This window comes from Centropristis striata, chromosome 10 (assembly GCF_030273125.1).
Source record: "Centropristis striata isolate RG_2023a ecotype Rhode Island chromosome 10, C.striata_1.0, whole genome shotgun sequence".
Classification (NCBI taxonomy): domain Eukaryota; kingdom Metazoa; phylum Chordata; class Actinopteri; order Perciformes; family Serranidae; genus Centropristis; species Centropristis striata.
Genome location: NC_081526.1, coordinates 6,663,354 through 6,690,732, shown reverse-complemented (window position 1 = coordinate 6,690,732; position 27,379 = coordinate 6,663,354). Strand labels below are relative to the sequence as shown.

The 27,379-nt window shown below is 37.9% G+C and overlaps 4 protein-coding genes across 7 annotated transcripts in view; 2 read left to right on the top strand and 2 right to left on the bottom strand.

Moving 5' to 3' along the window:
* Positions 1 to 573, top strand: part of LOC131979443 (uncharacterized) — a 3,246-nt gene extending 2,673 nt beyond the window's left edge. The window contains exons 7-8 of the mRNA XM_059343426.1: positions 82 to 193; positions 280 to 573. Coding sequence (XP_059199409.1) covers positions 82 to 193; positions 280 to 558 — 391 coding nt within the window. The 3' untranslated portion in view covers positions 559 to 573. The remainder of the gene's footprint in view (positions 1 to 81; positions 194 to 279) is intronic.
* An 828-nt stretch (positions 574 to 1,401) lies between these two features.
* Positions 1,402 to 2,706, top strand: LOC131979078 (protein SIX6OS1). The gene is made up of 5 exons (XM_059342979.1): positions 1,402 to 1,617; positions 1,699 to 1,834; positions 1,911 to 1,952; positions 2,037 to 2,064; positions 2,138 to 2,706. The coding sequence occupies exons 1-5, from the start codon at positions 1,436 to 1,438 to the stop codon at positions 2,263 to 2,265; spliced, it is 516 nt and encodes a 171-aa protein (XP_059198962.1). The 5' UTR covers positions 1,402 to 1,435; the 3' UTR covers positions 2,266 to 2,706.
* Positions 2,472 to 19,800, bottom strand: pfkla (phosphofructokinase, liver a). Of its 2 annotated transcripts, XM_059342977.1 has the most exons (22): positions 19,607 to 19,800; positions 18,234 to 18,307; positions 18,054 to 18,131; positions 15,957 to 16,146; positions 14,646 to 14,811; positions 14,128 to 14,172; positions 13,940 to 14,048; positions 13,065 to 13,160; positions 12,718 to 12,810; positions 11,434 to 11,559; positions 11,282 to 11,346; positions 9,348 to 9,411; positions 9,121 to 9,267; positions 8,945 to 9,015; positions 7,911 to 7,998; positions 7,651 to 7,803; positions 6,424 to 6,588; positions 6,274 to 6,335; positions 4,303 to 4,414; positions 4,069 to 4,168; positions 3,336 to 3,441; positions 2,472 to 3,256 (listed from the first exon to the last, which is right to left on the bottom strand). In XM_059342977.1, the coding sequence occupies exons 1-22, from the start codon at positions 19,689 to 19,691 to the stop codon at positions 3,109 to 3,111; spliced, it is 2,343 nt and encodes a 780-aa protein (XP_059198960.1). In that variant the 5' UTR covers positions 19,692 to 19,800; the 3' UTR covers positions 2,472 to 3,108. The 2 variants fall into 2 exon arrangements, with proteins under 2 accessions (XP_059198960.1, XP_059198961.1); XM_059342978.1 differs by lacking the exons at positions 18,054 to 18,131; positions 18,234 to 18,307; positions 19,607 to 19,800 and adding an exon at positions 17,225 to 17,290.
* A 1,636-nt stretch (positions 19,801 to 21,436) lies between these two features.
* Positions 21,437 to 27,379, bottom strand: part of si:ch211-45c16.2 (mitogen-activated protein kinase kinase kinase 13) — a 55,934-nt gene continuing 49,991 nt past the window's right edge. For all 3 annotated transcript variants that reach the window (XM_059342745.1, XM_059342748.1, XM_059342747.1), the window contains 2 exons: positions 25,994 to 26,285; positions 21,437 to 24,760 (listed from right to left, as the gene is read on the bottom strand). In XM_059342745.1, the coding sequence (XP_059198728.1) occupies positions 24,659 to 24,760; positions 25,994 to 26,285 (394 nt within the window). In that variant the 3' untranslated portion in view covers positions 21,437 to 24,658. The remainder of the gene's footprint in view (positions 24,761 to 25,993; positions 26,286 to 27,379) is intronic.

The following is a 27,379-nucleotide window of genomic DNA, read 5'->3' as shown; positions in this document are numbered from 1 at the left end:
GTGAATCTCGCAGATAAAGAATGACATGTAGCCTCAAGCAAAGCTGACTTTTCTTCTGAATGAGTTTACTTTTCTTTATAGCGTGCCTGGCCAACAAGCCTCAGCAGGACCAGAGAAACAATTAGATCCTCAGACAGAGGAGGAATGTAATTCTTCCATTGACATCTCTTCTCTTCAACTCAACCATACAGAGGTAAAGTTGGCAAAATTATATCAATTAAATGTTAAAGTTGATAGAGGGCTTGAAGCCACTTTAATAAACCTGAACAAATCTTGCAGGATGATCACAAAACTTCTGAAGAGGTGAACGCTGAGGAAATTCCTGAGGAAAACGAAGTCTGTAGTATATTGGATACTACGGATTGCAGCAATTCCCAAGAGGAAGAAAGCAATGAGCTTTGGTCAAGTCGTCCATTGGATGGTAAGGGAGGGAAGTCTGTGTGTGTTTCAGTTGATACCAACATTTTACACACCAGATGCCATGTTTGGATATTTATGTTAACCCTCTGGAGTCTCCAAAAGCACCAAATCCAGACTTCTTCACCACATCCAGACTAGAAAACAAAGCAGCGTGGAGCCCTACTGTAAATTTACCTCTAAAGTTCTGGCTGTAAACTCCATGAGGCCAGTTTCAGTTTGATGATGATATACCAAGTAAAACTGGAGACAAGCTCAAATATATTTAATATAAAATGATAGGACTGGATTGAACCCTCTTATGTGTTTTTTATTGAGCATGATAGTGTTTTGAAAGGTAAAAAAAGATTCAAAATCACATTTTATGTTGGACTTAAGGACTAAAAAAGACACAAAATGACCAAAAAAAGACACAAAATGACCACACAAAAAAAACACAAAAAGACACAAAATGACTAAAAATAAAGACATAAAATGACCAAAAAAGACACAAAATGACCAAAAAGACACAAAATAACTAAAAAAACACACACAAAAAGACACAAATGACCAAAAAAGACACAAAATGACAACAGAAAAAGACACAAAATGACTTACAAAGACACAAAAAAGACACGAAAAGGATTAAAAAATGGACAAAATAGCCCAAGACTCCATGGAGTTAAATCAAACCCTATACTATTTATTTCTTCAGATCAAAGCCGGCCACATGAGATGCACGATGAGGAGCACGAAACTGAACAAGAGGACCAAGTCTTGGTGGTATTTATCTATTATAATACGTTTTTCTTTTCACTTTCGGTAATATCTGCAGCTTCCCTTACAAAGTCTGTACTGTTGCATGCAGTGTGCAAACAGTTAGGATATACTACTTTTTCATAAGCTTACACCTTGAACTATTTACCCTCTTGCTAATATATCTGTCATGACTTCTGTCATTGAGCCAACTGTCTACTTCCACTATTGTTTTAAAATCAAGGTGTGTCCTGCATATGAACAGCAATCCACTTTATCAGCGATGGAGGAGGCAGCGGAGGACGAGGTGGAGGAAAGAGCAGCTCTAGAAGAAGAGCAGGCACCGAGCCAAAAGGACGATGAGGTACAAGCTGCTTTCGTTCAACCGTCATCTCCAGAAATGAATCCACCATCGTGCCGGGCAGAAACAGCAGCTGTGCCTTCAACCCCAACATTCCCATTTAGGTAAGGCTTTCTCTGACATGTCTGACACTGAAGAACTGTTAAGATAGCCACTGAGAACTATGTTTCATTTGTTCCCTCCAGCTTTAGCCCCACCACCTCCCCACATCCAGGCACCTCTGATACCAAATCTCCAGCTTTTGTGTTCAATCTGAACCCCGGTCCCAGCACCCCGGGCTTCTCTGGGTTTGGATTTGACGTGGGCTTGTCACAGGAGGAGGTGAGGCAAAAGAATAGGTGCTTTGACAAAAATCACCGTTTTGTAGTTTTGGATTTAACTCCAACTTTCTTTACAGGACTCATCTTTTGCTTTTACCAGCCCGTTTTTCAACGAGAAGGTACCACATTTTTACTGCCACGCCTCTTTATTTCATACAGTATCATGAGACCAAAAATACCCAACTATGTTATTTTCTTTTTAGAAACCCACTGAATCAAAGTCTTCAACCTGTAAGTATTAAATCTCTATTATTGTGATGTGTATTACCTGCTTTGAACTACAGGTATGTGTATGATTTCGCAGGTCCAGAGTTCCTGTTTGGCCAGCCGGAGCAAAGTGAAGACTTCCAGTTTGCCTTTAATGCAAAAAGCCCTCAGACAACTAACAAAGATACAACCAGGGATGATTTTCCATTTACATTCAACTTTTAAGTGTTGGATGAAAAACATCTGAAATGCTGAAATGATCTTATTTCTTTGTTCTCATATAGTTGGTAATGTCAAATACTTTAGGGTTGTGTTCACGTTCTAACACAAGATGTTAACAGTTGGAAATCTATGCAGTTTTTTTGTTCTGTTAAATGGTGTTTGTGTTACTTATTAGCTTATTTCAATATGAATTCACACTACTAAGAACATAGTTCTAGCATTGTCACTTTTCAATGACATTTTATTGAAGATATAGCATTCAAAACATATTAAAAAAAAAAATATACAACATACATTTATATTTATTCACATATTTCTGTATTGTAAGTTGAATTGTTGTTTATTATACTATGTGTGAATTGCTGTTCAGTTTGCATTAATTAATGTCAGAAAAGCAGTGTTTCAGTCCTACACAGTGTATAAATAAAAAGAGATCTCACTGGTCCCATGAGTCACAGTCACATTCTGACATCAGAGGGTTTAATATGAATCATAACCACTGGACCAAAAATCTGTAGCCCATTATTTCATTTTAGCTGGATAACATGGATATACATCTTTTACTAAAGGTTGCTGATTAGATTATTTCATCCCACACCAAATACAATTTGCCATTTATAATATATTCAGTAGTATACAATCATCATGTCTCTTATTGGCAGTGATTTGACTACACAGAATCATTTGGCACAAAGAAAAATAAAATCTGCTCTGGACTGAATGAGGCTTTAAAAGTCTTGAGTTATAAACTTGCATAGAAGCGAACTGAAAAGTACGAAGCAGGAACAAAGGATGGACAGATAAGGGTTAAAAAGGTCCTGCAAGTATATTACAGTTTTATAAAGTTTAGAACCCGGGGTCAATGCTGATGGAGCGTCGAGTCACATGCTCCATCTCTCCTGGGACGTATTCCACAAAGCTGGTCTGGTACCTGGCCAACATTTTCTGTATCGGCCGTAGATTAAACCACCACTGGACTTTGGGCATCCGGTGCCTGAAAAACAATTTGATTTTATCAAAAAGGGAATCATTATGAACTGTTATTATTTGACAAAAAGTGTGACATTTCTTACTCAAAATCAGTCACATCCTTCAGTTCAGTGACGGGGCTGAATGAGATGACCTTCCTCTTGAGGCCGAGCACACAAGCTGTTTCTGGTGAGTTGGCGAACACGCGGTCTGGTGGGAAAAGACGGTGGAATCATTACACTTTTTTATTAGTTTTAGTGTTAGTTTTTTTGTAATGGGGTATTTGTTGGGTGCGAGATTCAAAAAAGTCACAATAACTGTTGTCTTTATTTCCTTTGTCTGATCCATCTCAGCCCCAATAAGTTTATTAAGTCATAAAACCAGATAGATTAAACAGATTTCTATAAACCAAAAAAGGTTTACGTATGAAAAAAGTTGACAAAGACGAAAACAGAGGACATTTTCACTACAATTTTAGTTAGATTTGTAACCACAAAATACAGTTTCAGTTAGTTAAAGTTTAGTCAGTTAACGCAAATGTTTTTTAATTCTAGTTTTCGTTGTTTTGTTGGTTTTCGTTAACTATAGTAACCTTGGTCCCCTGTGAATGTATCATGAAATCACATTTGTATTGCTATGCACAAAATAAGTCCAAGCAACAAATATTGATTCTCTCATAGGAGTTTTGAGAACAAGTGGAACATCTACAAGCTTCTCGCCTTCAAACTCTCATTTTTATTTTTATTTCAGTTAACAAAAATGTTTTTTCTAATTCATGCTGTGGTTGGACTTTTTCTCTTTTATTTATATCGAGCATGACTCCGTACAGTAACTTACTCTGTCTGAAGTTTTCAGTCATTCTCTCTGAAATCCACTGGATAGCCCTCACACCCAACTTGGTGCCAAAATTTCTGTCAAAAGGAGAAGGTGCCCCTCCCTGGAGCACAAACACAAGCGTAGATTGAAGATTTTTGCAAGACTGTCTCTTCACTGTCTGAGTGTCATTCACATTGTTACTGTAATTAAATCATTGCTAAGTTTGTTAATGACTCTTTTATGGTGGCTCCGTACCTGCTGAAGGTGTCCCAACACATTGACTCTGCAGTCAAAGATGCCCTTCCCCTCTGAAGAATACAGCCTATGGAGGAAATCTGTGGTGTAGTTTTCATGGCAGTTTTCATTCCTGTTATGACAGAAAAAATCCACACAGGAAAAATTAAATGACAATGACTAACAGAGTGATTCATAGGTCAGTGTCAAACACATCTTGTGTATGAATCATCACATCGCTGCATTTGTATCACATCTGTCGTGCACATCCAAGCACTGATGCATAATAGACTACAACTACCAAGGAGAATAGCAATAGATAAATAACAATAACATGCTCAACTGGGGTAATAAAATAATCAGGGGCACAGATGGGATTTTTGAACTGGGGGAGACGAAGCTCACCAAATGATTTCAACTCAATAAGTTATTTTTCCACTCCATTCTTTAACCCAAATATGTTTTATTTAAGCATTTTTAAATGAACTGTAGTGTAAACAACAACCAATATTTTTACATAAAAGAAGTTTGTACATGAAATTCCCAGTGCAGCCAAACAAATTTACTGACTTGAAGCTGACTCAATGAAGGACCCAAAAACATCTCTCCTCCTTTCAACACCCTGAACATACTGCTGGGAAATTTCTTGTCTGACAGGATTTTCTGAGACTATGATGGGGGACCCAAACAAAGTCCGGGTGTCCGGGATCATGTTCCCCTGGAGAACATTTTTGCTATGAAAGCCTAAATTTGGTGCCTCTTGCACATTCTAATGCCACTATTCCATCTTAATCATTGCATATTTTGTATGAATTATTGTAAAGGATAATAAGGGTTCTTATATGTTTTATTTAAGGCGTCTTATTTTGACAGTCTTTTTGCAAATTCTGTGGTGGACTCTGCCAACACATCCATGTGCTCTTATTTTGAAAGCTACATGTGTTTGCTGTTATTTTGAAGGTGGGTCTAACACGTTCTTACCGTAAGGCCTTATTAGGTGTTTTATCAATAAACACTGAAAGTCTGAACTTGGAGCTCGGAACAACATCAAATTCTGACATTTGTGTAGACCTTGAACGCACCATTAGCAACCGGACTCTCTATGTAAGCTGCAATGTAAATTAGTCTAAGTAACGGAACATTAATCCTCTGTTTTACCGGCGATGTTTGTCGCTGAAAGTGGGAGGGACGGATCGGGATCACTATGAATCTGTCCCTAGTGCCATCTGCGCGCATGAAAACAATAGATGTAACTATTAAAGATTTTTTTTAAAAAGAAGCAATAATCGCATTATGACCTTTAGTAAGAATGCTGCTTAGAAAAGTATTTGGCTAAGTATAAAACACATTTATATGCCAGGCACAGCACACAGAAATAAGAAGTATCAACAGAAAGGACATACTGATAACGCTTTGCACATCGCCACATAATTTGAGGGCAAGCAGATAAAAAACTGAAGCACTCTTTGTGCTCCAATTCAAGGCCACGGGCCCAGGTGGAGATAGACACTGACCAGGTGGAGACAGGCGCTGACCAACACTAGACAAGATACAGTAGTGTGCTGTTAGCTTTTTTCCTTCCACAGGGCGGTGACCGGAAGCTGAAGCACCAAGAGGCTAGGACTAGCCTGTGTGCCAACGTAATGGGCGGGCCGAGTCTAAACCATGGTGCTGCCCCAACAGTTTTGACCAATCAGATAGCCGCACATTCATATTATAAAACTCTGTGTAAAAGTAAGTTAGGCATCCTTTTCTGAGAGGTGATTACAGCTAACTGCTTAGCAGCCTGTGATTTCTGAACAGAGAAGTTCGATGTACATGCTCACTCTTTCATTGCGGTCTCAAATAAATAGTCAAAAGGATTTTACTCTCCTCTCATCTGTTCTGCAAAAAAAATGAACTCTAACATAACATAGATGAAAAGATGCACAGAAATAATTTTCACTAGCTTCTACATTGTATAAGAATGTGTGTATGGCTGAATGAATGTACCTTAGAACTAGACCCCGCTGGATGTCCTTCTTCATCTTTTCAGCCAAATGTTCCACATTGGTCTGTCAAAAGGACAGATATTCAAAAAGACAGAAATCTGTGAGCATTTGAGACAAAATAAAAAGCAGAAGGTTCTTCCTTTGGTCTTACCTTCAGGTCGTGAATGTTGAAGGGCTCTTCATAGATGTAGGCTGCATCAGCACCCACAGCTATACCGGTGCAGGTCGCCAGATATCCACAGTATCCCCCCATAGTCTCCACCACAAACACTCGGCTCTTTGTACCGGTGGCAGACTGTTTGATCTTGTCGCATCCCTGAGAAAGAAGAAGTCAAAATGGAAAGAAGAGTCAACATTAACTCGTGTTGTTGTGTGTTTTTTTTCAGGTGCGGTACTTAACCCATAAGAACCCAGACCCAGTAATCCTAAAGGGAAAATTATGGGGGATATACCAATATAGACCAAGTGGATCACACAGAACACATTTATGATAAAAAAAAAAAAAATACTACCCCTAAATGTCAAAGATCTGTGATGTGACATATGTCTCACATTGGGCATTAATGGTATTTATGTTTATGATATTTCTTATTTTAAAATAAAACTAGACACATTTTCTGCTTACAGAGACAAAAATTTGACTTTGTCTTTACATCTCCTCGACATTTCTCAAAATTGTGACATTAATAGTGCTGTTTAACAACAAATTATTTTTTAGATTTGTTTTTAATCAAAACAAAATAATAAACAACAAAATTTAAACAAAATAATAATAAATGAAAACAAATAGCCATTTGCCTTTTTGTTTGCATCTCCATAACATATATCATAATTGTAACTTTAATTTGTTCTGGAAATATGGTCAGAACAGGTTAAATGTAATAAAGGACACCCTATTAACAGATTTGAATTGTTAAATGGGTTTAAACTTAGCCTCGTAACAAAAATAAGCTTTTTGAAATTAGCTGCTTTTTCACATTTCTGTTTCCAGTCACAGCCACATTTTGGAGAAGTCTTGTTTAGGGATTCAATGAGTTAAAGTGAAGCATAAAGCTGAATATGGGAGATTCTAGAAGATTTAAAGTGTTTGTTGCACGGGTGTCACCATGGGTTCTTATGGGTTAATATAGAAAATACAGTAGTGAAATAGACTGCTGCCTGTCTCTGTCTCCTTCCTCTCAAAGTTTTTAAGATAAAAACCAAGGCTCTAAATACTCACAGTCACCTGATCTGACTAAGTACACAGAGTTCAAAGTATAACCGAGTAATCCGGCAGCTCATATTACATGTGATGTTTTCTGGCTTGGTTCAGTTTCTATTTGCGTTAATCCTGAAACATCAAAGTCACACAGTTAATTTGCCATCTGCTCAGCGTTACCTCCATGGCAGCATTGACAGCCGTGTCTGCTCCCAGGCTGAAGTCGGTTCCAGGCACGTTGTTGCTGATGGTAGCAGGGATTACACACATGGGGATGCAGAGCTCATCGTAGCGACCCCGGGCTTCAAACAGCTGCAGCACACCTGCATATCCCTTTGAAAGTCACCACGAGATAGATTGAAAACCTCTTTGATGTTGCATTGACATTATAAAATAACAAGTGCTGCGATACTGCTTCTGTTAAGGATCGTGTCTTATACCTCAAAGCCTCCAACAACCAGCAGAGCTGATATGCTGAACTTGGAGATGGTTTCCACAATCTTCTCCATGTGTTTGTTCGGAAGGGTTCTAAAATAAGAAATAAATCAAAAATCACTCACAGAAGCACTGTGCCAATTTTACATGTCAAAGGCAATTTGCTAGTTGCAAGGAGTATCCCACAGCCTGTGAAAATAATGGTTTAATTTCTCCTTTTGTTTGTCAGGTCTGAAAAATGACATGAGTGAAATCATCCTGGTCTCTCAGCTTTGGCTTTGAGAGTGCATATTTTTTAAATCCCCAAACTTTATGGAAGTACATACTAAACTGTTGGAGTACTCTTTACATTACTTAACCCTCTGGAGTCCATGAAAGTGCAGTCATGATGTAAATGGAGCCCTGCTGTCAGCTTTTCTCTAAAGTTTTGGCTTTTCCAGAAGTTTCCGTGTCCAATTTGGTGCGACTTTTCAGCAATGGTTAAAATCACCATGACCAAGTGTAACATGATTTTACTTTTTTTGCAGAGATTTTTCAGTGTTAATTTCAACATTTAATGCAATCTTTTGTGTTTACTGTTTTGTGTGTGTATCTGTGTTTTTAGTAATTTTTTTCTTTTTTTTTGGTAATTTTTTGTGTTTTTATTTCTATGTGCGTGTTCTGTGTGTTTTTATGTTTTTTTGTAATGTTTTGGTGTGTTTCTTAAGTGTTTTTTTAATGTGTGTTTCTGTTACAAAAAATTTGTTTTTTGTAAATTTTTTATTTGTGGCTTTTTTTGTAATTTTTTGTGCATTTTTGTTTTGTTTTTACGTGTTTTTTCTTTTTTTGGTGTGTTTTTGTGTGTCAAAAAATGTTGATCCAGTAAGTCAAAATGATAAAAGGTTGAGCTGAAAAAGACGATACCAGCATGGCATGATGATCATTATTTAAGTTGCATATACAGGCAGAATGAAAAAGAGTCAAAAACCAACAAAATAGCCCCAAACTCCAAAGGGTTAAATATGTTCATATTATACAATCAAAGCATCCTGTTGCTGACCGTTTTGTCCCCAGCAGTGAGCCTCCTTGGCCCGTCCATCCCGCCACACTGTGCCAGCCCATCTCAAAAACCTGCAGACAGACAGAACGGTGTCAGCTTCCTCTCAGTCTCACACAGGTTACTTGTTGGTAAAATCTACAGCAGGTTAATAAAGACGTAGAGATAGAGGCCCTCACCCTTCCGAAGGCAAGACCTTGAAAGCCGTCATTAACCCCGTAGACCTTGTGTCCATGAGCCAGCGCTATCCTCACAGCAGACCTCACCGCTGCATTCATCCCTGCAGCTGGAGCGCCCACGTTCAGAATGGCCAAGGAGAAGTTACTCTGAGGGACGGGGAGTCAGTTATTAATAAGCACGTTTGGGTTTCTTTGAATATGTGTGTGTGTGTTAGTGAGAGGCTTACCTGAGCCTGGGCGGGTTTCTGGAAGGCGAGAAGCTTGTAGATGTTCCAGTTGTTCTCAAAACTCCTACGAGAGAATCAGTATTTGTTGCTCGGACTTATTTTGTGCAAAGTAATACAAATATGATTTGATGATACATTCACAGGGGACCAAGGTTATTATAGTTAAGGAAAACTAGAATTGAAAAAACATTTGCGTTAACTAAAATAAAAATAAAAAAAGAGTTTTTAAAAAAAAACTTTAACTAACTGAAACTGTATTTTGTGGTTACAAAACTAACTAAACTAACTAAAATTATAGTGAAAATGTCCTTCGTTTTCATCTTTGTCAACTTTTTTCATACGTAAACCTTTTTGGTTGATATGAAATCTATTTCATCAGTCTGATTTTATGACTTAATAACTTTATTGGGGCTGAGATGGATCAGACAAAGGAAATAAAGGAAACATTTATTATGACTTTTTAAAATCTGGCACCCAACAAATACCCCATTACAAAAAAAACTAAAACTAACACTAAAACTAATAAAAACTAAACTAAAACTAAGCATGTTCCAAAAAATAAAAACGAATTAAAACTAGCAAACTCACTCTAAAAACTAATGAAAACTAACTGAATTTGAAAACAAAAATTCACAACGAAATTAAAACTAAAACTAATGAAAAATCCAAAACTATTATAACCTTGCAGGGGACTTACAAAAATATGTTGCTGTAAAGTGATTGTAGTGGCAGTTTTGTCCAAAAAATAGCAAAATTAAACTTAAAATGCCACTGATGCACCATGGACGTGTGGTGTACGCAGGCAAATAAGATGAAGTCCATGCATAGCTGTGAGTTCTAAAGGTTTGTTTAATCCATTACGAGTAAGCAAATTAATCCATTACAAGTCAGTAAATAAAGAGAAGAAATCACGGCTCCCGCTGCCTCTCTTGGTAAAAAACCATAGGCCCCCCCAGGTGCATGCTGGTCCTCTGCCTACCCTCCTACCTATATAACACCAGGCACTCACGGTGTCAAACCAAATTCCATAAAACACAAAAATACTATGTGGGTGATTCTCATGAACATGGTGCAGCTCATAGCACAAATCCAAGAGTATTGAATACATATTTTCTTTGACCCTTTATAACAAATACAATCTAAAGTCACTGTTTAATATTAATTTATAATCTATTTAAAAATGTTAAGGTACTTCCTGACATTTTTAGAGACACTGTGAGCAAAATTCATTACCTTAACACATTTTTATATAAAATAAAAAACAAAGAAAGGTTTTGGGGTTTTTTTCTTTGGTAAGCAAATTGTATTTTATTAAAATATACACATATTTTAATTCAAACAATTCTATAATTACCGTAACATTTAACCATTTATTCTCATCAACTTTCATTCAGATTTTATTCTTTATACATTGTTAAAAACCATTATGTTTGATTAGATTCTGTTAAATTATACATTTTTAAACAAATGTATATTTATTTTTATGAACATTTTTAAAATATTTATTGTATATAAGTGTGGGGAAACCATGACATTTTTATCTGGACGCATTACAGCAATGACTTTGTGAATTAAAAATATAAAAAATATTATTTTAGCACAAAACAATGAATTGTGCTTCATTATGGCTATATTGTTCATTCATATAAAAGTGAAATATATTTAGTTTAATAAAGTATGTCCTTATAATCTTCACAGACATAGCTTAGACTGGCTTCATGAGAATCACCCATGTAAACTAAATATGCTAAGCAATAATGATGATTAAACTAAACAATAACTAGTAAAACAAAATATTGTCAAAATAAACAAACGTCTAGAATAATCGAACAATACTCATTGTTATTAATAAACTAAATACTAATAAGAAATAAATAGCTCCAACAGTGATTTTAGCTATTTAATATACATGCATAAAGAATCTCAGCTCTCACCCTCCACGCAGTTTGACAGCCTCTTCGAAGCGCCTCTCGTTCATGGCGTTCTGCACCAACTTAGTCTGCAAATGGTACAGTGGAGAAATACAGAAACTTCCCACTTTCTGTGTCCATTAAAATCAATTATAGAAGAGAGGAGAGCGACTCACCATCTCCACACACTCCATTAGAGGCAGACGAACAGCATGGTTACCTGACAGGCCGATGACACAGGCTGGGGTGTCAGGAGAGGCCTCCATCAGAGCCACCACCGCCTCCACACCCAACTTAGTGCTCTGGAAACACAAGAATCCATACTGTACGAGTGCATTTACATGCATAGATAATGAATGTCGGAGAGTAACACCTCCTACACATTTCTGTCTTGTATTATTTACACGAGTGATGATAATAATTAGTCTAAATTAGAGGCGTGCTCCACATTTAGACAGTTTAGATTTGCAGTTAATGATTAAACTATTGCTGAAATAGATAAATAACTATATGGCCTCAACAAGGGCTACACAATATATCGTTTCAGTGTTTACATTGAAACGTGTGCATGTGTATTTGGTCACATCGCAGTACATGCAATGTCTAGTAAGGCAAATTACCTCAAACACATCATGCAATAAGTTTTTTCAGTAAAACTTGCACGGTACTCACTTTCCATACTGTAATAGATATTGCAGATAAAAATATTGCAATTGTAAACAGTTTTTTTCCAATATCATCACACTGTTAAAATAATCGCCTAAGTCATTTTTTGTCAAAATTGTTTTTTTTTTGCCTAAATCATCTCCACCTATGGTAAAATCTCCTTCATCCTCAGTTGATCAGATCATGTGATTTTACCCCTTTAAGATAATGGCCTATGTCAAGTGTGTGACTTAAGCGGATTTATTATGCCTAAGTCAAAATAAAATGTGACTTAGGGAATTTTTTGAACATGCTTTTGTGACTTAAGCAAGATATGGTGACACTTTATTTTGAAGATGTCTACATAAGAGTGACATTAGCGTGTCATAAACATGACATGGGATGTGTCATGAACATTAATGACACTTTGAAGTAACATTAATGCTCATGATACTTGTCATGTTTCTGACAGGCTTGTGTTTTCTTATGTAGACACCTTCAAAATAAAGTGTTACCATATCTTGCTTAAGTCACAAAGGCATGTTCAAAAAATTGTCATTTATTTCTCTTAAGTTACATAATTTACACACAGTGTTATTACTATGCCAATAGCCATCCTTTGTTACATCCTTCTTGAGTGAAATTATCAATAAATGTCATATGTTACACTTTTGGTGAAGTTTTTTGTGTTTCCTGCTAAACTTGAAAAAATGAGTTAGGTGATTATTTTAACAGCTGCAGCCCTGGTCTCAACATTTTTTGTGTCATAGTTGTATTTTAGCAGTAGAAAAGAATCAGTTTGTTGTTCAACTCACCAGGATTCTGTCAAACGCTGAGGGAACTCCTCCTCGCTGAACATGGCCGAGCACGGTCACTCTGGTATCGTAACCCAGCCTCTTCACCACCAGCTTCAAACACACAGGGAAGCATTATAGTGTACTGTGGGTTCATCATTTAGCAGACATACATACATAACAGAGATACGATGGGAGAAAAGTCATTTACAAACATATGTGAGACATCTTTGAATTGAACTGCTCTCTTCCAGTTCAACCTTTGCCTGTTAATCATCTGAATGATATTTCAACATGAGCAGCAGCTGTTACATACAGTACAGGGAGACATCAGCCAGCCCTCGTCCTTAAATCATTTTTTAACTTACTTCTTTTACATATGTTGAGGAGATGGGCTTGCCATCCCTGTCGATTGCTCCCTCTGCGATGATTATAATGTTGAGTCTTGACCCTGATATGCGGCTCTGGAGGTAAAAATATACATAATACATACATAAGTCAGTTAGCACAAGCCTGATTCTCAGACCTGTATTTTAAGAGGCAATTCAGCCTGAATTCTGAAACACTTGTAGACCAAAGGGTATGTTTAGGTTTCTCCTACTTCAAAACAGAGTAAACTCTCCTGTAAATACCTATGTCCATGTATGTGCCTGGGGGTTTATACACTCTAGAGCATGGGTCTCAAACTCGTGGCCCGCGGGCCAATTGCGGCCCTCGTGACGATATTTTGTGGCCCCCACCTTGATATGAAAGTTTAATGTGAGTTTTATATGAATGGCACTTTACCGTGTTGTGTGTGGAAAGTCCTTTTAATTACTTTTTTTGGTAATTTTGTGACTTTTTTTCCCGTCATTTTGTGTCTTTTTTTGGTAATTTTGTGTCTTTTTAAGCAATTTTGTGTCTTTTTTTGGTAATTTTGTGTCTTTTTTTAATTAATTTTGTGTCTTTTTTACTAATTTTGAGTCTTTTTTGGTAATTCTGTGTATTTTTTTGTCATTTTGTGTCTTTTTTTGTCATTTTGTGTCTTTTTTTGTCATTTTGTGTCTTTTTAAAGTAATTTAGTGTTTCTCTCAGTCATTTTGTGTCTTTATTTAGTAATTTTGTGTCTTTATTTAGTAATTTTGTGTCTTTATTTAGTAATTTTGTGTCTTTCTTTTGGTCATTTTGATACTGCCTCCAGCGGCCCCCAGGTAATTTGAGTTTGAGACCCCTGCTCTAGAGTCAACTGATTTTTGTCTCTTACCGACTCTAGACGAGAACACATGCGGTCCTCCCAGCCCTCCAGAGGAGGAGCCTCTGGAATGAAGAGCCAATCGGCCCCAGATGCCAACGCTGACACCAAGGCCAGATATCTGGAGTAACAGCAGAGAGTCACATATTTTATTCAGAGGTAGTGTATGAGAGGAAACGGTTGATCAGAGGGTTACTTACCCACAGTGTCTCCCCATGACTTCCAGAACAAATGTGCGCTGATGGCTGTAGAAGAAACACAACATTTATACTGAAACATTTGCAGCAACAAGGAGAATTTTACAGATTGTAGCACCATGCCCAAAACCAAGAGAGCAAGTCTAGGCAAGACCACATGCCTAACAGGCTGAGTGAGCTGACAAAACTTGACTTAGATGATTGCATTCCATCATGAAACTATGCAGGTATAAATACACATTAAGATCTAATACAGATGCGCAACTGACAATTTTCACTTCTCCACGTCTTTAAATTGTACATTTTGTCCAAACAACAGTCCAAATTAGATACCAGAATACATACCACTGCTATAAATATATATCTATTACTGCTGAGTTCTTGTTATATCTTCATATTCTTATCTAGAAAGACAACTGAAAAAATGAGGATTACTTTTCACAGTAGCCTCATAATAATTGCTTTGATGAAACACCAGCTGCTTCAGTGCTGCCACTGTTAAATATCACACAGTGTCTGACCTTTGTGCAGTGGTCATGATAGCATCAATTATCTCCATGATGCGGTGCAGCGCTGAGTCAGCTCCGATGGTCATGTCGGTGCCGCAGAAGTCGTTGTCGATGGAGCCAACGAGCCCCACGATGTTCAGGTGGTCGTGCAGCTTCGCCAGAGTGGCTGTGATCCTTCCTGAACCAACACACACACACACACACACACACACACACACACATTAGCCATGTTTCCTTTAGGGGGAAAAGTGGCCACCGGGAAAGTCTCAGGCCACGCCCTCTCAAAAGTCCGCTCACTTTGCGTGTCTCCATTACAAGTTAGCCCCCAGAGGGATTTAGAGACTCCGGAGGTGAAGTATGGTTTTTGGCCGTCGCGTAATCGCTTAGCAACAGTTTTGACCGTGATCACTTATGCGACGGATTAAACACGGAGAGCAACTGTGCACAATGTCAGCAGCTGATCATAAACAAAGCAGCATGGCTAATTATGCACAGCGTCTCCGCTGATCATAAACATAGTGATCTAATTAACTGGCATCGCTAACTGTGCACAGAGTGTCCGGTGCTTGTTGTAAACAAGCAGAGATCGCTAAGTGAACACCTCCAGCAGCAGCAGCACATACACACTGTACTGCTACAGCGCTAACTGTTAGCCTATTAGCAATTTGCAGACTGGACGCTAAGGGGTTTACATTCCTATGGCCCTGCAGCTGGGAGAGACTGCTGCAGGAGGACTCTGCAGCTTCGACTCGTTCTTACTCTTCTGAAGGAGTCGCCAGCCCCGTGGCTCATTAAGAAGAGTAAGAACGAGTCTCCAGTAACACCAGAAAAAGTCGCTGGATTTGTCGGCAGTCGCTTTTTTGAAAAATAGTCGCTAAGGGGGTCTGAAAAGTCGCTAATTATAGCAACAAAGTCGCTAAATTGGCAACACTGCTTCACGGCTTTTACAAATCGTGTCTGTTGTTGTTGTCCTGTGGAGTACTACGTCACATCCTGCTTAGCGTTCTATCCAATCAGCAACCAGGCCTTTTTTCAGGGGAGAAAAAAGGCCCTGCTCTTCTACGGGGACGAAAAAAGTCCGCTCCGGACGGCTCCTATTCAGATTAGGGGCGTTTCGCCGAGTGACCTCATTCCGGGTATTGGGCGGTAGTGGAAACAGTCCTATTGTTGCAGGTGTTGCAGCCACTTACTATAATATATACACCTTTTCAGAATAGTATACAATTGTATTTATGGTATCGTTCTGATGTGCAGCAGGAGTATATATACTGAGGGTAAACTATTTCAAGGGTCAGTGACCAGCTGACAGTGAGAGTCCTTTACCTTTCTGTACGAGCTCGTCCAGCAGACTGCTCCACTCGCTGCGAAAGATGTTGGCTCCGGTGAGGCTGCCGTCTCCGCCGCACACACACAGGTTGGTGATGCCTTTCTTCACCAGGTTGAAGGCGGCAGACACCCTGCCCTCACGAGTTGTGAAGGCCTTGCAGCGGGCGCTACCGATCATAGTACCACCCTGCAGCAGAGACGTCACATAACAAGTGACAAAGCACATCAAGACAAACTGGTTTTGTATCTCAGCGTATTTTTATCTCTCACTGAAAAATGTCATGCCAGGAGACAGGAATGTTTCTTTTTCCACTAGCTACTGATGGTACTGTTAGATTAGTCAGATTAGATGAAATGTGAGAAAAGCAAGATTAGAAAACAGTCAGATTGAAATTAGTCACTCGGGATATGTTTATGCTTTGATGCCACCCGTGAACGGCCATTTACCCACAAAGCATCACATAATTATTCTAAGGGAGGCAGACAGGACATTGACACATTCTCTTTGGACATGTCAGAAATAGTTTTCTTATTAGAAGAGTGAATTTGAATGTTTCTCTAAAGCTTTTGAGAGGGACTGGGAACCTAACCCACTAGTCACTGTCCTATGTGCCATCATTGTGTTACCTACGGCAAGCAAGTGTGAAACTATTTCATTTGGTATGATAGCAGCAACAAGTTGAAGTCAGATTCATGTGATACGTGGATAAGAGAGTTGATGAATGTGTAATAAGTAGTACATGGGTCAATGACGTGATCTAACCCAGTGTCAGTTGGTGTAACCAGTCATTTTTTCCCCATAAAATACAGGAAAATAAATGTGAACTAAAATGAGAAAAAAATACAATCTACGTTTACATTGCAACACTATGGTGTATAACAAATTTTACTTTAGAAAAAAAAATGGTTGTTTTTAGAGTATGTTCTGCTCAATGTTGACAAAATGTGTAAATGTAGAAATACTCAAAAAAAAATTCATTTGATGTTTTTTTTAGAATGAAATAATTATATGTATAAGTTCACTTAAATACAATGTAGGTGGATGATGTATTTATTATTTATCTTTTTTTTTTGGTTACACCATTTGACATCTTGCCAACCCTTATTTGTCACTGACCCACATGCCATTCAACAACTTTCCTCATACATTCAAGACAACTAATGCAAGTAGGACAGTGGGATTGCTTCTAATTTGCGTTTGAATTGTGCAACTCGCTGCTTCTTCTACTGATAAGGTTTAAAACACATGCAGCAAGGCCCCTTACCAGGTTATAACCAGTATTATACAGGCAGCAAGAGAGATGAGAGGAGATGGATGAAATAATAAAAGTCCTATTAAAACCATAAAAAAGAAATAGAGATAGAGATATTTAAGACCAGAAAGAAACAACATACATTCTAAATCAGGATACATTTAAAACATATTTTGGTATTTGTCACAAGATATTTCACATGTAATGTGATGTAGGAAAAGCACAGGTGTAAATAATAAATGTAACAAGGGTTTGTTACTGGGACACCTGAGTACAACAGATCCCTGGTTCATGTTCTTTGTAACACCTGTGCTATTTATTTTCAAAAAAGAAAAATATATTAAAATGGAACCGTTCATTATGTTCCTAAACATCATTATTTATTGACCAAGTTTATGATAAAAAATAAGTGAAAGCCAAAATCAGATGGTTGGCAAAAATTAGCAATTGAGATTGGGATAAAGATGAATATTGTTTTCTTTATTTTAATTTTAATGTTTTAGACATAAGTTTCTATTGCTACCATATATTTTCCTATTTTTCTGTCATGGAGTTGATAGTTTAAATATGGAAATGGCTGAATTATACATTCAAGATATGTATGCCTTTTATGTTTGTCTTTTTTCTTTATGGGGGCGATTTAGGGATTTTTTTTTTTTTTAAATGATTATCCTTTGTACCCTTGTTTACTTGTATGTCTTGTAAGTAAATGTGTTTCAAAAAAGAAAGAAAAAAAACAAACAAAAAAAAAACCTGTGCTTGTCCTAGTCAGTCAACATGTGTGCTGTAAAAAGCCCTTGCATAGATACAGCAGTAGAAAAGGTGTTCTGTTTCAACCGACCTGTTGGATGATGTTGCTCACATTGTGCCAATGTGCTGGTTTGATGTGGTCTCCCCCATCCACCAGGCCCTGATATCCCTGAAAAAGTAATTTTACAAATGTTAAAGAGCGCAATATTGGCAAGTCAAACAAGAATAAATGCTTTCAATAGGGTCATAATAACACAAACAGCTTATTTACCTCATGAATAAGAAACACCTGTGCCCCGACATATATGCCCATTCTGGCCACAGCGCGGACGGCAGCATTCATCCCTGAGACGGGGATAGTTGCACAAACATATTAAATTCACCTCTGCTTCTCAAATCATTACACACAAGCTGTTGCACAATTACACTGCTGGAGGATGAGGAAATCAAACACTGAGCTGGATATGACTTTGTTATCACTTATTGGGCAAATGTGCCACCTGCTCTATGAAGACAGCAACCAAAGCCATTGAACTGACCCAGACACTTCACGAGTTAGCAAGTTTGATCTGATATATGAGTAAAAGCAACAGCACCATAGTGTAAAATACTAAGATTTCACTCAGAAACATGACATGACAAGTATCATGAGCATTAATGTTACTTCAAAGTGTCATTAATGTTCATGACACATCCCATGTCATGTTTATGACATGCTCATATGTAGACACCTTCAAAATAAAGTGTTACCATATCTTGCTTAAGTCACAAAGGCATGTTCAAAAAATTGCCCAAGTCACATTTTATTTTGACTTAGGCAAGTAATCCGCTTAAGTCACATACTTAACATAGGCCATTATCTTAAAGGGGTCAAATCACATGATCTGATCAACTGAGGTTGTAGGAGATTTTACAATGGGTGGCCGGCGTCATGAGATGATTTAGGCAAAAAAAAAATTTTGACAAAAAATGACTTATTATTTTAACAGTCTGTGTGGGTTCTTTCTGCATAATGATAACTTTTACTTTTGATACTTTAAGTACATTTTGATGCTGATACCTTTGTACTTTTACTTCAGGACGTTTTGAATGCAGGACTTCTACTTGTAGTGGAGTAATTGCACAGTGTGGTATTAGTACTTTTACTTAAGAATACGGACTGAATACTTTTTCCACCACTGTACAGTCTACGTATGCAGCCCATAAACGACCTTTGACCTAATAGTTAATGACAGCAGTTAACATTTACTGCAGAAACCTAGTTTCATGTCCTTAAAATGAGCCCTACCTTGAGAAAATGATAACATATTTGGAATATATAAAACAATCTGTTTGGGTCATTCTGCATAACGAGTACTTTTACTTTTGATACTTTAAGTACATTTTGATGTTGATACTTTTGTACTTTTACTTCAATAAGTTTTTGAATGCATGACTTTTACTTGCAGTGGAGTAATTTCACAGAGTGGTATAAGTGATTTTACTTAAGAATGAGAACTGAGTACTTTTTCCACGTGCAGCCCATAAACGACCTTTGACCCAATAGTGACTGACAGCCGTTAACTTTTCCTGCAGAAACCTAGCTTAATGTCCTTAAAGGCGGCTAACTGAAATAGAATGCTAACGTATGTTAGTTTTAATCACCTTGAGCGTCTCCGCCGCTGGTCAGCACCGCTATGGCTCGACCAGCTCCCGTCATCTTCAGCTTCTCCAGGTCCATGGAGGACATTTTGACCTCTTCAGTTAAAACAACGAAACCAGGCGAAGATTAACAAATATCCGTTAACTACCTAAATAGAGTGGTTAGTTTGGTAAAACCCCGCCGTCGCTTCCTCCTTATCAGTTAACCTTAGGTAAACGTTCTGTTTCCAGGGTGACTCCGCCCATGTTCTAAGAGACCTCAAAGTGGGCGTTTGTTTTACGACCCCGCGTCGTCCATAAAACTCTGTTTCTGCAACAACACGTCTTACATCATTAGCCCCGCCTGCCCGCCGACTCCTGTAATTAAAATCAGTAAACAGCACGTACAACACGAGCTAATTTCAACAGGTTTTCCTGCAATAGGTTATTGTGCCATGAATCCCTGCAGGGGAAACCCAGCAGCGTTATTAGGTAAATTAGGGCTGGGCGATATATTGATATAAAATATATATATATTGATATATTTTTAAATTTGATATGGCATTAGACCATATCACATATATCGATGTAGTTTAAAAAAAAGTTATTTCTTTATATATAAATGGTGCCCTTACTAGGGTTTGTCATATTTAGTTATTTTGTAATGTTCATTATTCTTTTCTCATATAAATAAAATAGCCTATTTTATTTCTTCAATTCTTCTATTTTAATTTCCCCTCAGGGATAAATAAAGTAATTTTGATTTGATTGATTTCATAGGCTATTTTTATTTCAGATATTTTTATTTAAATGTGCTCCAGCATTTATGTTCACTTATGTATATATCATAAATATCTAGAACTAGAACAATGTAGAACAGTAGAAGTAAAGTTAAGGATGTGAATATAAATATTTAAAATATCAATAATTTGCTTTGCAACATTATTAGTCCAGTTAAGCAAAATAAGTCCCTAGAATTTATTTTGTACCAATATACAATAAAAAAATATACATATTATTAACATGTTACACCTGTTGTTGATGTTATACATGTTTTTTTCTATTATCATTTTGTTATTTCTTTCTTATAACTATGAAATTATGAAATTTTAGGTGGAGGCTTTAAATAAGCCCATATGGGTTTTCTGCCTCTCCCTGCACTTTACAATATTTGTTATCTTTGTCATTTTATGCTATTATAACTGTGCAAATAAATAACCCTAAACCTAATAATAATAATAGACTAAAGGCTGGTGGACTGAAACGTATTGTATTTTGCCAAAGGTTTTATTGTGGCTTCTGGGATGCAAAAAAATCAGAGGGCCCTTCATCAAGGCTTTCATTATTATATTGCCTAATTCAGTAATTTATTGCATTTGAAATTCTATTCCAGGTAATCAACACTCAAACTGGTTAGAATAAAGCGTTAAGTATGGCTTAAAAACAATTATATTTCAAAAAAAACAACTTCATATTAGGGCTAATGAGAATTTGGAAATTTTAACAATCTGAGGAGGGGTTTACACATACAATTACATAGGCAATATAGAGAGATATTTTTTAAAGTTTACTTTAAACTTTTCTGTAGTATTAGTATCTTTAAATGTGCCTGGTAAACATTTAAATGTATAAACATTGAGGTGAGAGGTTGTGCAACCTCAGGACTTCTAAGATTGTGGCTATGGTCATGTTTTATATAAGGTTTATGTTAAATAAAACCTTTCAACTAGGGGCATTGCAGCTATAAATACATATGAAACAAGCAGTGAATTCACCTCTAAAACTCAACAAATCTATATAAGCTGATAACTAACAAGCATCTCTTATGTGACAGAAGAGACGGACCACGGCGTGTTGGGTACAGTACATCAGCATTTATTCCATGCAGTTGTTTGCTCTGATTTTATTCTCCCAGATACCCATTGCACTGTACACTGGATAATACAGGAAACTGACAGGATTGGTTGATCGTAATGCCATTCAACAGGAAAGGGAGTTTGGAAATGAGAGAAACAAAGAAACAGATGTTCGATACATGGGATGAGGCAACATGATGTCTACAGTTAGAGACAATTTCACAGAAATTCAGATGTAAGTAACTGGTATTTTGATTAAAAACAAGAGGAAGGGATCTCTGCAGAAGAACAGAAATCGGCATCACACATGCCTTCAGGCTTTAACGTCTTATTTACCCTGCTGTAACAGTCCGCTGACTGGCTTTTGGTTGTTCTGGTAATGATTCCTTACAGCCTGTGTTGACACAAAAAAGCTTTTGAAACACCTGATGTTGCTAATTACTGATGTAAAGACTGCTAAATCAATACTCCATGATCTTACTGATGAATGGTCCCCTGCAGGGTGACAGAAAATGATGCCCATGATATGCAACGCTTTGTTCTCCCCACACACAAACACTGTCCTCTGCCCATACCAATTCATTGTGCTTCCTTTAAAATAATACTTTTCAGGAGAAATCATAGGTCATGACATTTTCTAAAGCTGCCTGAAATTAAAAAGAACACAACACCTTACCAGTCATTCATAATAAATTAATCAATAATCATGTAGGCCAGCTACAAAGAAAGAAAAAAAAAATCGAAATTAAATTAAAACATAACAACAATCATACTTCACAGGATATATTCCAGAAAGACAATGTTATTAACAGCTTGATCGGATTACCCAGTCATTACAATACACTAGGTTATTTCACACGTACGTAAACAGAGTGAAGAAGGAGGCTTTGAGGAAAGGCAGCAGCTGTTTTTTTCGGTAACCAGGTGGAAGCCTTTCCAAAGCTTTCAAGCAAAAAGGTAATTGATCCATCAGTACAGTTTTAGATTCACCTTGTGCTAATCGTGACTCACACCCTCCTGCAAAGTTCAATACTGATGTAATACACATGAAAGAATTTCCTGCTCATTTTCAACCAGGCGGGCTGGTAAATCAGTGACAGAAGGCTCTGTCAGAGCTGTGCGATACTTTATAGAGAGGACACAAACAGGTTACATTACATTTACAGATGTTTTTACATACAGGAGTAACTAACACTGAGATGAGGTTGCTGAAAACCAAGAGCAGCTTTATTGCTCCGTGGCCTCGTCTCTGGCTTTTATTCCTAACTTAGAATCTCAGCCGTCCGCGTACACTTGAGCTGACATCTTGACATCATCATTTTTCGATAAATTCAACCCTGGCTGGCTTTTTTTTTTTTCAACCGCAGAATCATTAAGGTGGGTGACAAAACACTCTAATAGGGGTAAAAAATAAAGCTCTCACAGATGCAGTATCCCTTTTCTAAGACAACAAGACAAAAATTGTAATATTGCTGGGATCCTAGGATATATGAAAGTCATGGGGAACATAAATTACCTTGGGTAGAAAGAAATGGAGCCTGGACATTTCAATAACACAAGGAAAAAATAAAGTCATTGTAGCTGTCGCCATCTAGTGGCTGCTGATATATTGCTCCTGCTCTCAATCGGCAACACAAAACCTGAGCATCAAACCCCCGGAAAGGTTCAGAGAAATGGGACAATTTAAAAAATATAGCATCTATAATCATCAGCTGTTTGACACTTGCTGCTCTCGTCTAGCCACCAGTCACTGTTTTGTGTCTAGCCAGCTAGACGCCCCGGATCCTGAGCAACAACTTCTCCTTCTCACCTGAGCACCAACCTGCATTATTGCTGTTTCATTCACTACAGCACAGAAAAACAATTATTATTTGTGGACGCTGCGTATTAGACAGTAAAAATTACCCTGCTAGAAAATGGTGAATGGGAAATGCTGCACCTAGTTTTTTTTTTTTTTTTTCAAGAAATGGGATACTGCACCTGGATTGCAATTAAAACACTCTACATAACATTAATGTTTGTTACAGCAATAAAGGGTTGAACATCAAGGCTATCTGTAAGACCTTTTTTTTTTTTTTTTTTTTTTTTTTTATATTCCTGTATGGTCCATATTATGTGCCACTCAAAGATTCATACGTACAATAATTGGTCCAGTCCAGTTTCTCACAGTCCTCGAAACAATCCTGAGATGAGACTTGAAACTGTAATGTCTAATGGAGAGGAAAGGGCTTTTGTGTTCATACACACACACACACACCCTCACACACACACACACTGATAACTCCCAAAACAACTCTGGTCATGGCATCTGATTGATGATGACAATGACGTTGGCGTGTCTCGGAGAAGGATGAGCTGGGTCACAGAGGAGGAGGTTTTTTTCTGTTTTATCTCCTTAGCTGTGAGCTGAATCTTCATCTATGTTGCTCTGCTAGCTTTACTACTTCATGCAGTCTTCTGGCAGCGTTTGCCTTTTGTTTGCGAGCTGCACGGGCATGCTTGGGCAGTTCAGCGTGGATCCTAACGGGACGCGTGGTGCTTCTAGTGAGAGAAGGAGGGAGGGAGGGAGTCCGGTTGCAACGCAGGTTGTTCATGCTGGTGTTCACACTGTTGGGGGCGGGGTGGCTCTGCACTGTAAACTCACGATAGAGCAGGCTGATCTGTCAGAGAAGGGGGTCCTTGTTTGTGGGGGGGTCAGGTCTAAAACAGGAAGATGCTGCGAGCAACGATAGCCAGATCAGAAGGCTTGTTTGTAGTGACTCTCCTTGTCTGAGACAAACAATCGCCGTGGTAACGCCACGCTGCAGCCTCGCTTACATCTAAACTCATCCTCCTCGTCATCATCATCACACACACTTAGCCCATTGCTCAGTTTCAAAATGTCAGTTTTTTTTTTCTTCCTCTGTTTAGATCAGAGAATTTACAGATGTCCTGAATTTTCCTTCAAAACTCAGACAAAAATAAATTATGAATGTTACACTATCTGCTGTACATTATCATTCAAAAGGGAATCCCTGCCATGGGTTGCCTGGATGCTGTGCTAGAGATGAGGGAGGGAGGGGCGGGGCTTTATGGAGGGGAGTTCTGGGAGAGATTGCATGGGGCTTTGCTATAAGGAGCTATGTTTACAATGTTGTCCTCTTATTGCTGTATTCTCTGCAGGGCAGAGTGGGACACGACGGCCTCCAGGCAGAAACAGAACTGAACCTCGGGGAGAGTTTCACCACGAGGAAGGAGCTCCGACTTTGTTGTTTCTTATGGTGGCATCGGAGCACTCTGCTTCTGACGAATCACAGTCGGAGTCCCCGAACTGAAGTGGATTCTGAGAGGAAAATAAGAGAGATTCAGTGTTAGGAAACTGTTTTACAATATCTGCCTTGGAACATCAGACAAGCCTCCTCACTGTCCATTTTTAAAACTCATCTTAAAACCTATTTTTATTCCTTGGCTTTCAACAGGGCTCGTACACTTTAGCAGTGGTCAAATTCAAGCACTCTTCAAGGACTTTCCAGGTCCATTTTCAAGCTTTTCCAGTATCTTACACCTGTTGTAAATTGCATGTTTTAGATGAGTACTTACATACTAAAATGAGGAGATTTCACGTAACCATACCAACAGCGATGGTATTACACTTTTAGGAGGAACGGTCTTCATTTCAGATAGGCTATTCATTATTTTTACACTGAACATGTGATTATCTATAGTCTATAGATGGATATAGTCAGATTGCAAGAGAAATACAGTTAGCCTGTCAGAAACATGACATGACAAGTATCATGAGCATTAATGTTACTTCAAAGTGTCATTAATGTTCATGACACATCCCATGTCATGTTTATGACACGCTCATGTCACTCTTATGTAGACACCTTCAAAATATAGTGTTACCATATATTGCTTAAGTCACAAAGGCATGTTCAAAAAAATTGCCTAAGTCACATTTTATTTTGACTTAGATATAATAAATCTGCTTAAGTCACACACTTGACATAGGCCATTATCTTAAAGGGGTAAAATCACATGATCTGATCAACTGAGGATGGAGGTGATTTTACCATAGGTGGCTATGAGGAGATGATTTAGGCAAAAAAAAAAAAAAGACAAAAAATGACTTATTTTAACAGTGTGATGATATTGGGAAAAAAACTGTTTGCAACTGCAATATTTTTATCTGCAATATCTATTACAGTATGGAAAGTGAGTACCGTGCAAGTTTTACTGAAAAAAAAGTATTAGCATGATGTGTTTGAGGTCATTTGCCTTACTAGACATTGCATGTACTGAGATGTGACCAAATACACATGCACACGTTTCAATGTAAACACTGAAACAATATATTGTGATGATGATTTAGGCAAAAAACAAAAAAAAAAGACAAAAAATGACTTATTATGACTTATTTTAACAGTGTGACGATATAGCAAAATGCTTAAAATCGCAATAATAATGTATTGTGACTCAAATATCGAGATGAAATCATATCGTGGAGCCTCTGCTGGTTCCCACCTCTACCTAACAGTGATTGCTACACACCGTTCCTTCCCACAGCACTGACCTCGTAGCTGTGTTCGTCGGAGCACAGTTTCCCCAGAGAGATCTGGGTCTTCACCCTGCGCACGGCACACTCCTTGTCAGAGAGGCCGTCCGACTGGGTGGAGATGTCGATGGGGATGTCCGGTGTGTGTGACAGCAGCTCGTCCAGGTGCTCCTCCTGGCTGGCGCTCAGCCTCTCCAGGGGCCCGCTGTGGGAGTGGTCGCTGGTGTTCCCCTCCTCTCCGTCAGACACCGACAGGTTCTCTGAGCTGAAGGTGGAGTACGACTGGAAGCTGCTCATACACCTGTGAGGCCTGTGAGGGAGAAGAGGGACGATACAAATGCTGATGCTGTTTTCATCCAGTAGTTTTTCCTTTATGCCGCCTATACATCAGAAGACTTTGAAAAGATTTGGAAAAGACTCCTGGAAAAATATTGTGTCACACCTGCTCACATCTAAAGACAAGTGTTTAGAGTTTTTAGTCTCACACTGAGATTTTAGACAGACTGTCAATCTAGCAGGGAAACTATTTACAAGACTACAACTAGATTCTTTTAGCAGTTTTTTCCTACCATGCAATTTTTTTTCCCCATCATGCTCTTAGTAAAAACGTACAACATGAAGGAGAAGCAGCTTTTGGCTCCAGCTGCTCTAGTGTGTCCAGTGTATTGTGTTGGAAAATAAACAACAACAACAAAAAGAAGAGAAGACGCCACAAAATGCCCCTCACAAAGCTGGAAAAAGGATTTCTGTTTTTCTGACATGAAAAGTAGACTATTTTACAGTAAAAATAGATATAAGGAAGAATAAAGGAAAGGAAAATTTTGAAATGAATTCATCATATTAATTTGTGTCCTATTTAATTATATGTTAAATATAATAACTATATTTATCAGCTCTATCAACTTTCATTTAGTTAATTATACATTAATCACTGATTATTTATTACTTATTTATGTATACATTTCTTTATACATTTCAACTGGGTCTCCTTACTGTTCTCTTTACTAAGAAACATCTAAATGTATGACATCACTATATTTTTTTGGTTTTACTGGCCAGTCTGGAACCAGTCTGGAACCAGTCTGAACCGGGGACCTTTCCCCCGCTCATCTATTGGTTGGTGATTGTGTTACGTCACTGAGACTTGAGATAATATCAAACAAACCCAAGACTAGGAAAAGACTGATATGAAACAGAGCAGATTACTACCTTAAACGTAACGATGGAGATGACAGAGCGCCGTGACTCCAGTAAAACTCCTAGATTTACTAAAGACTTTCAGTTTCTAGTCTGGGACTGTGGAAATCTTTTGGTGTAAGCCCAGCATAAGCCTGGTTCACACCTGGGTCACTGCATTTGTACTATTACAAAGTATAATGATTATTTTTGTAATGATGTGGCGAA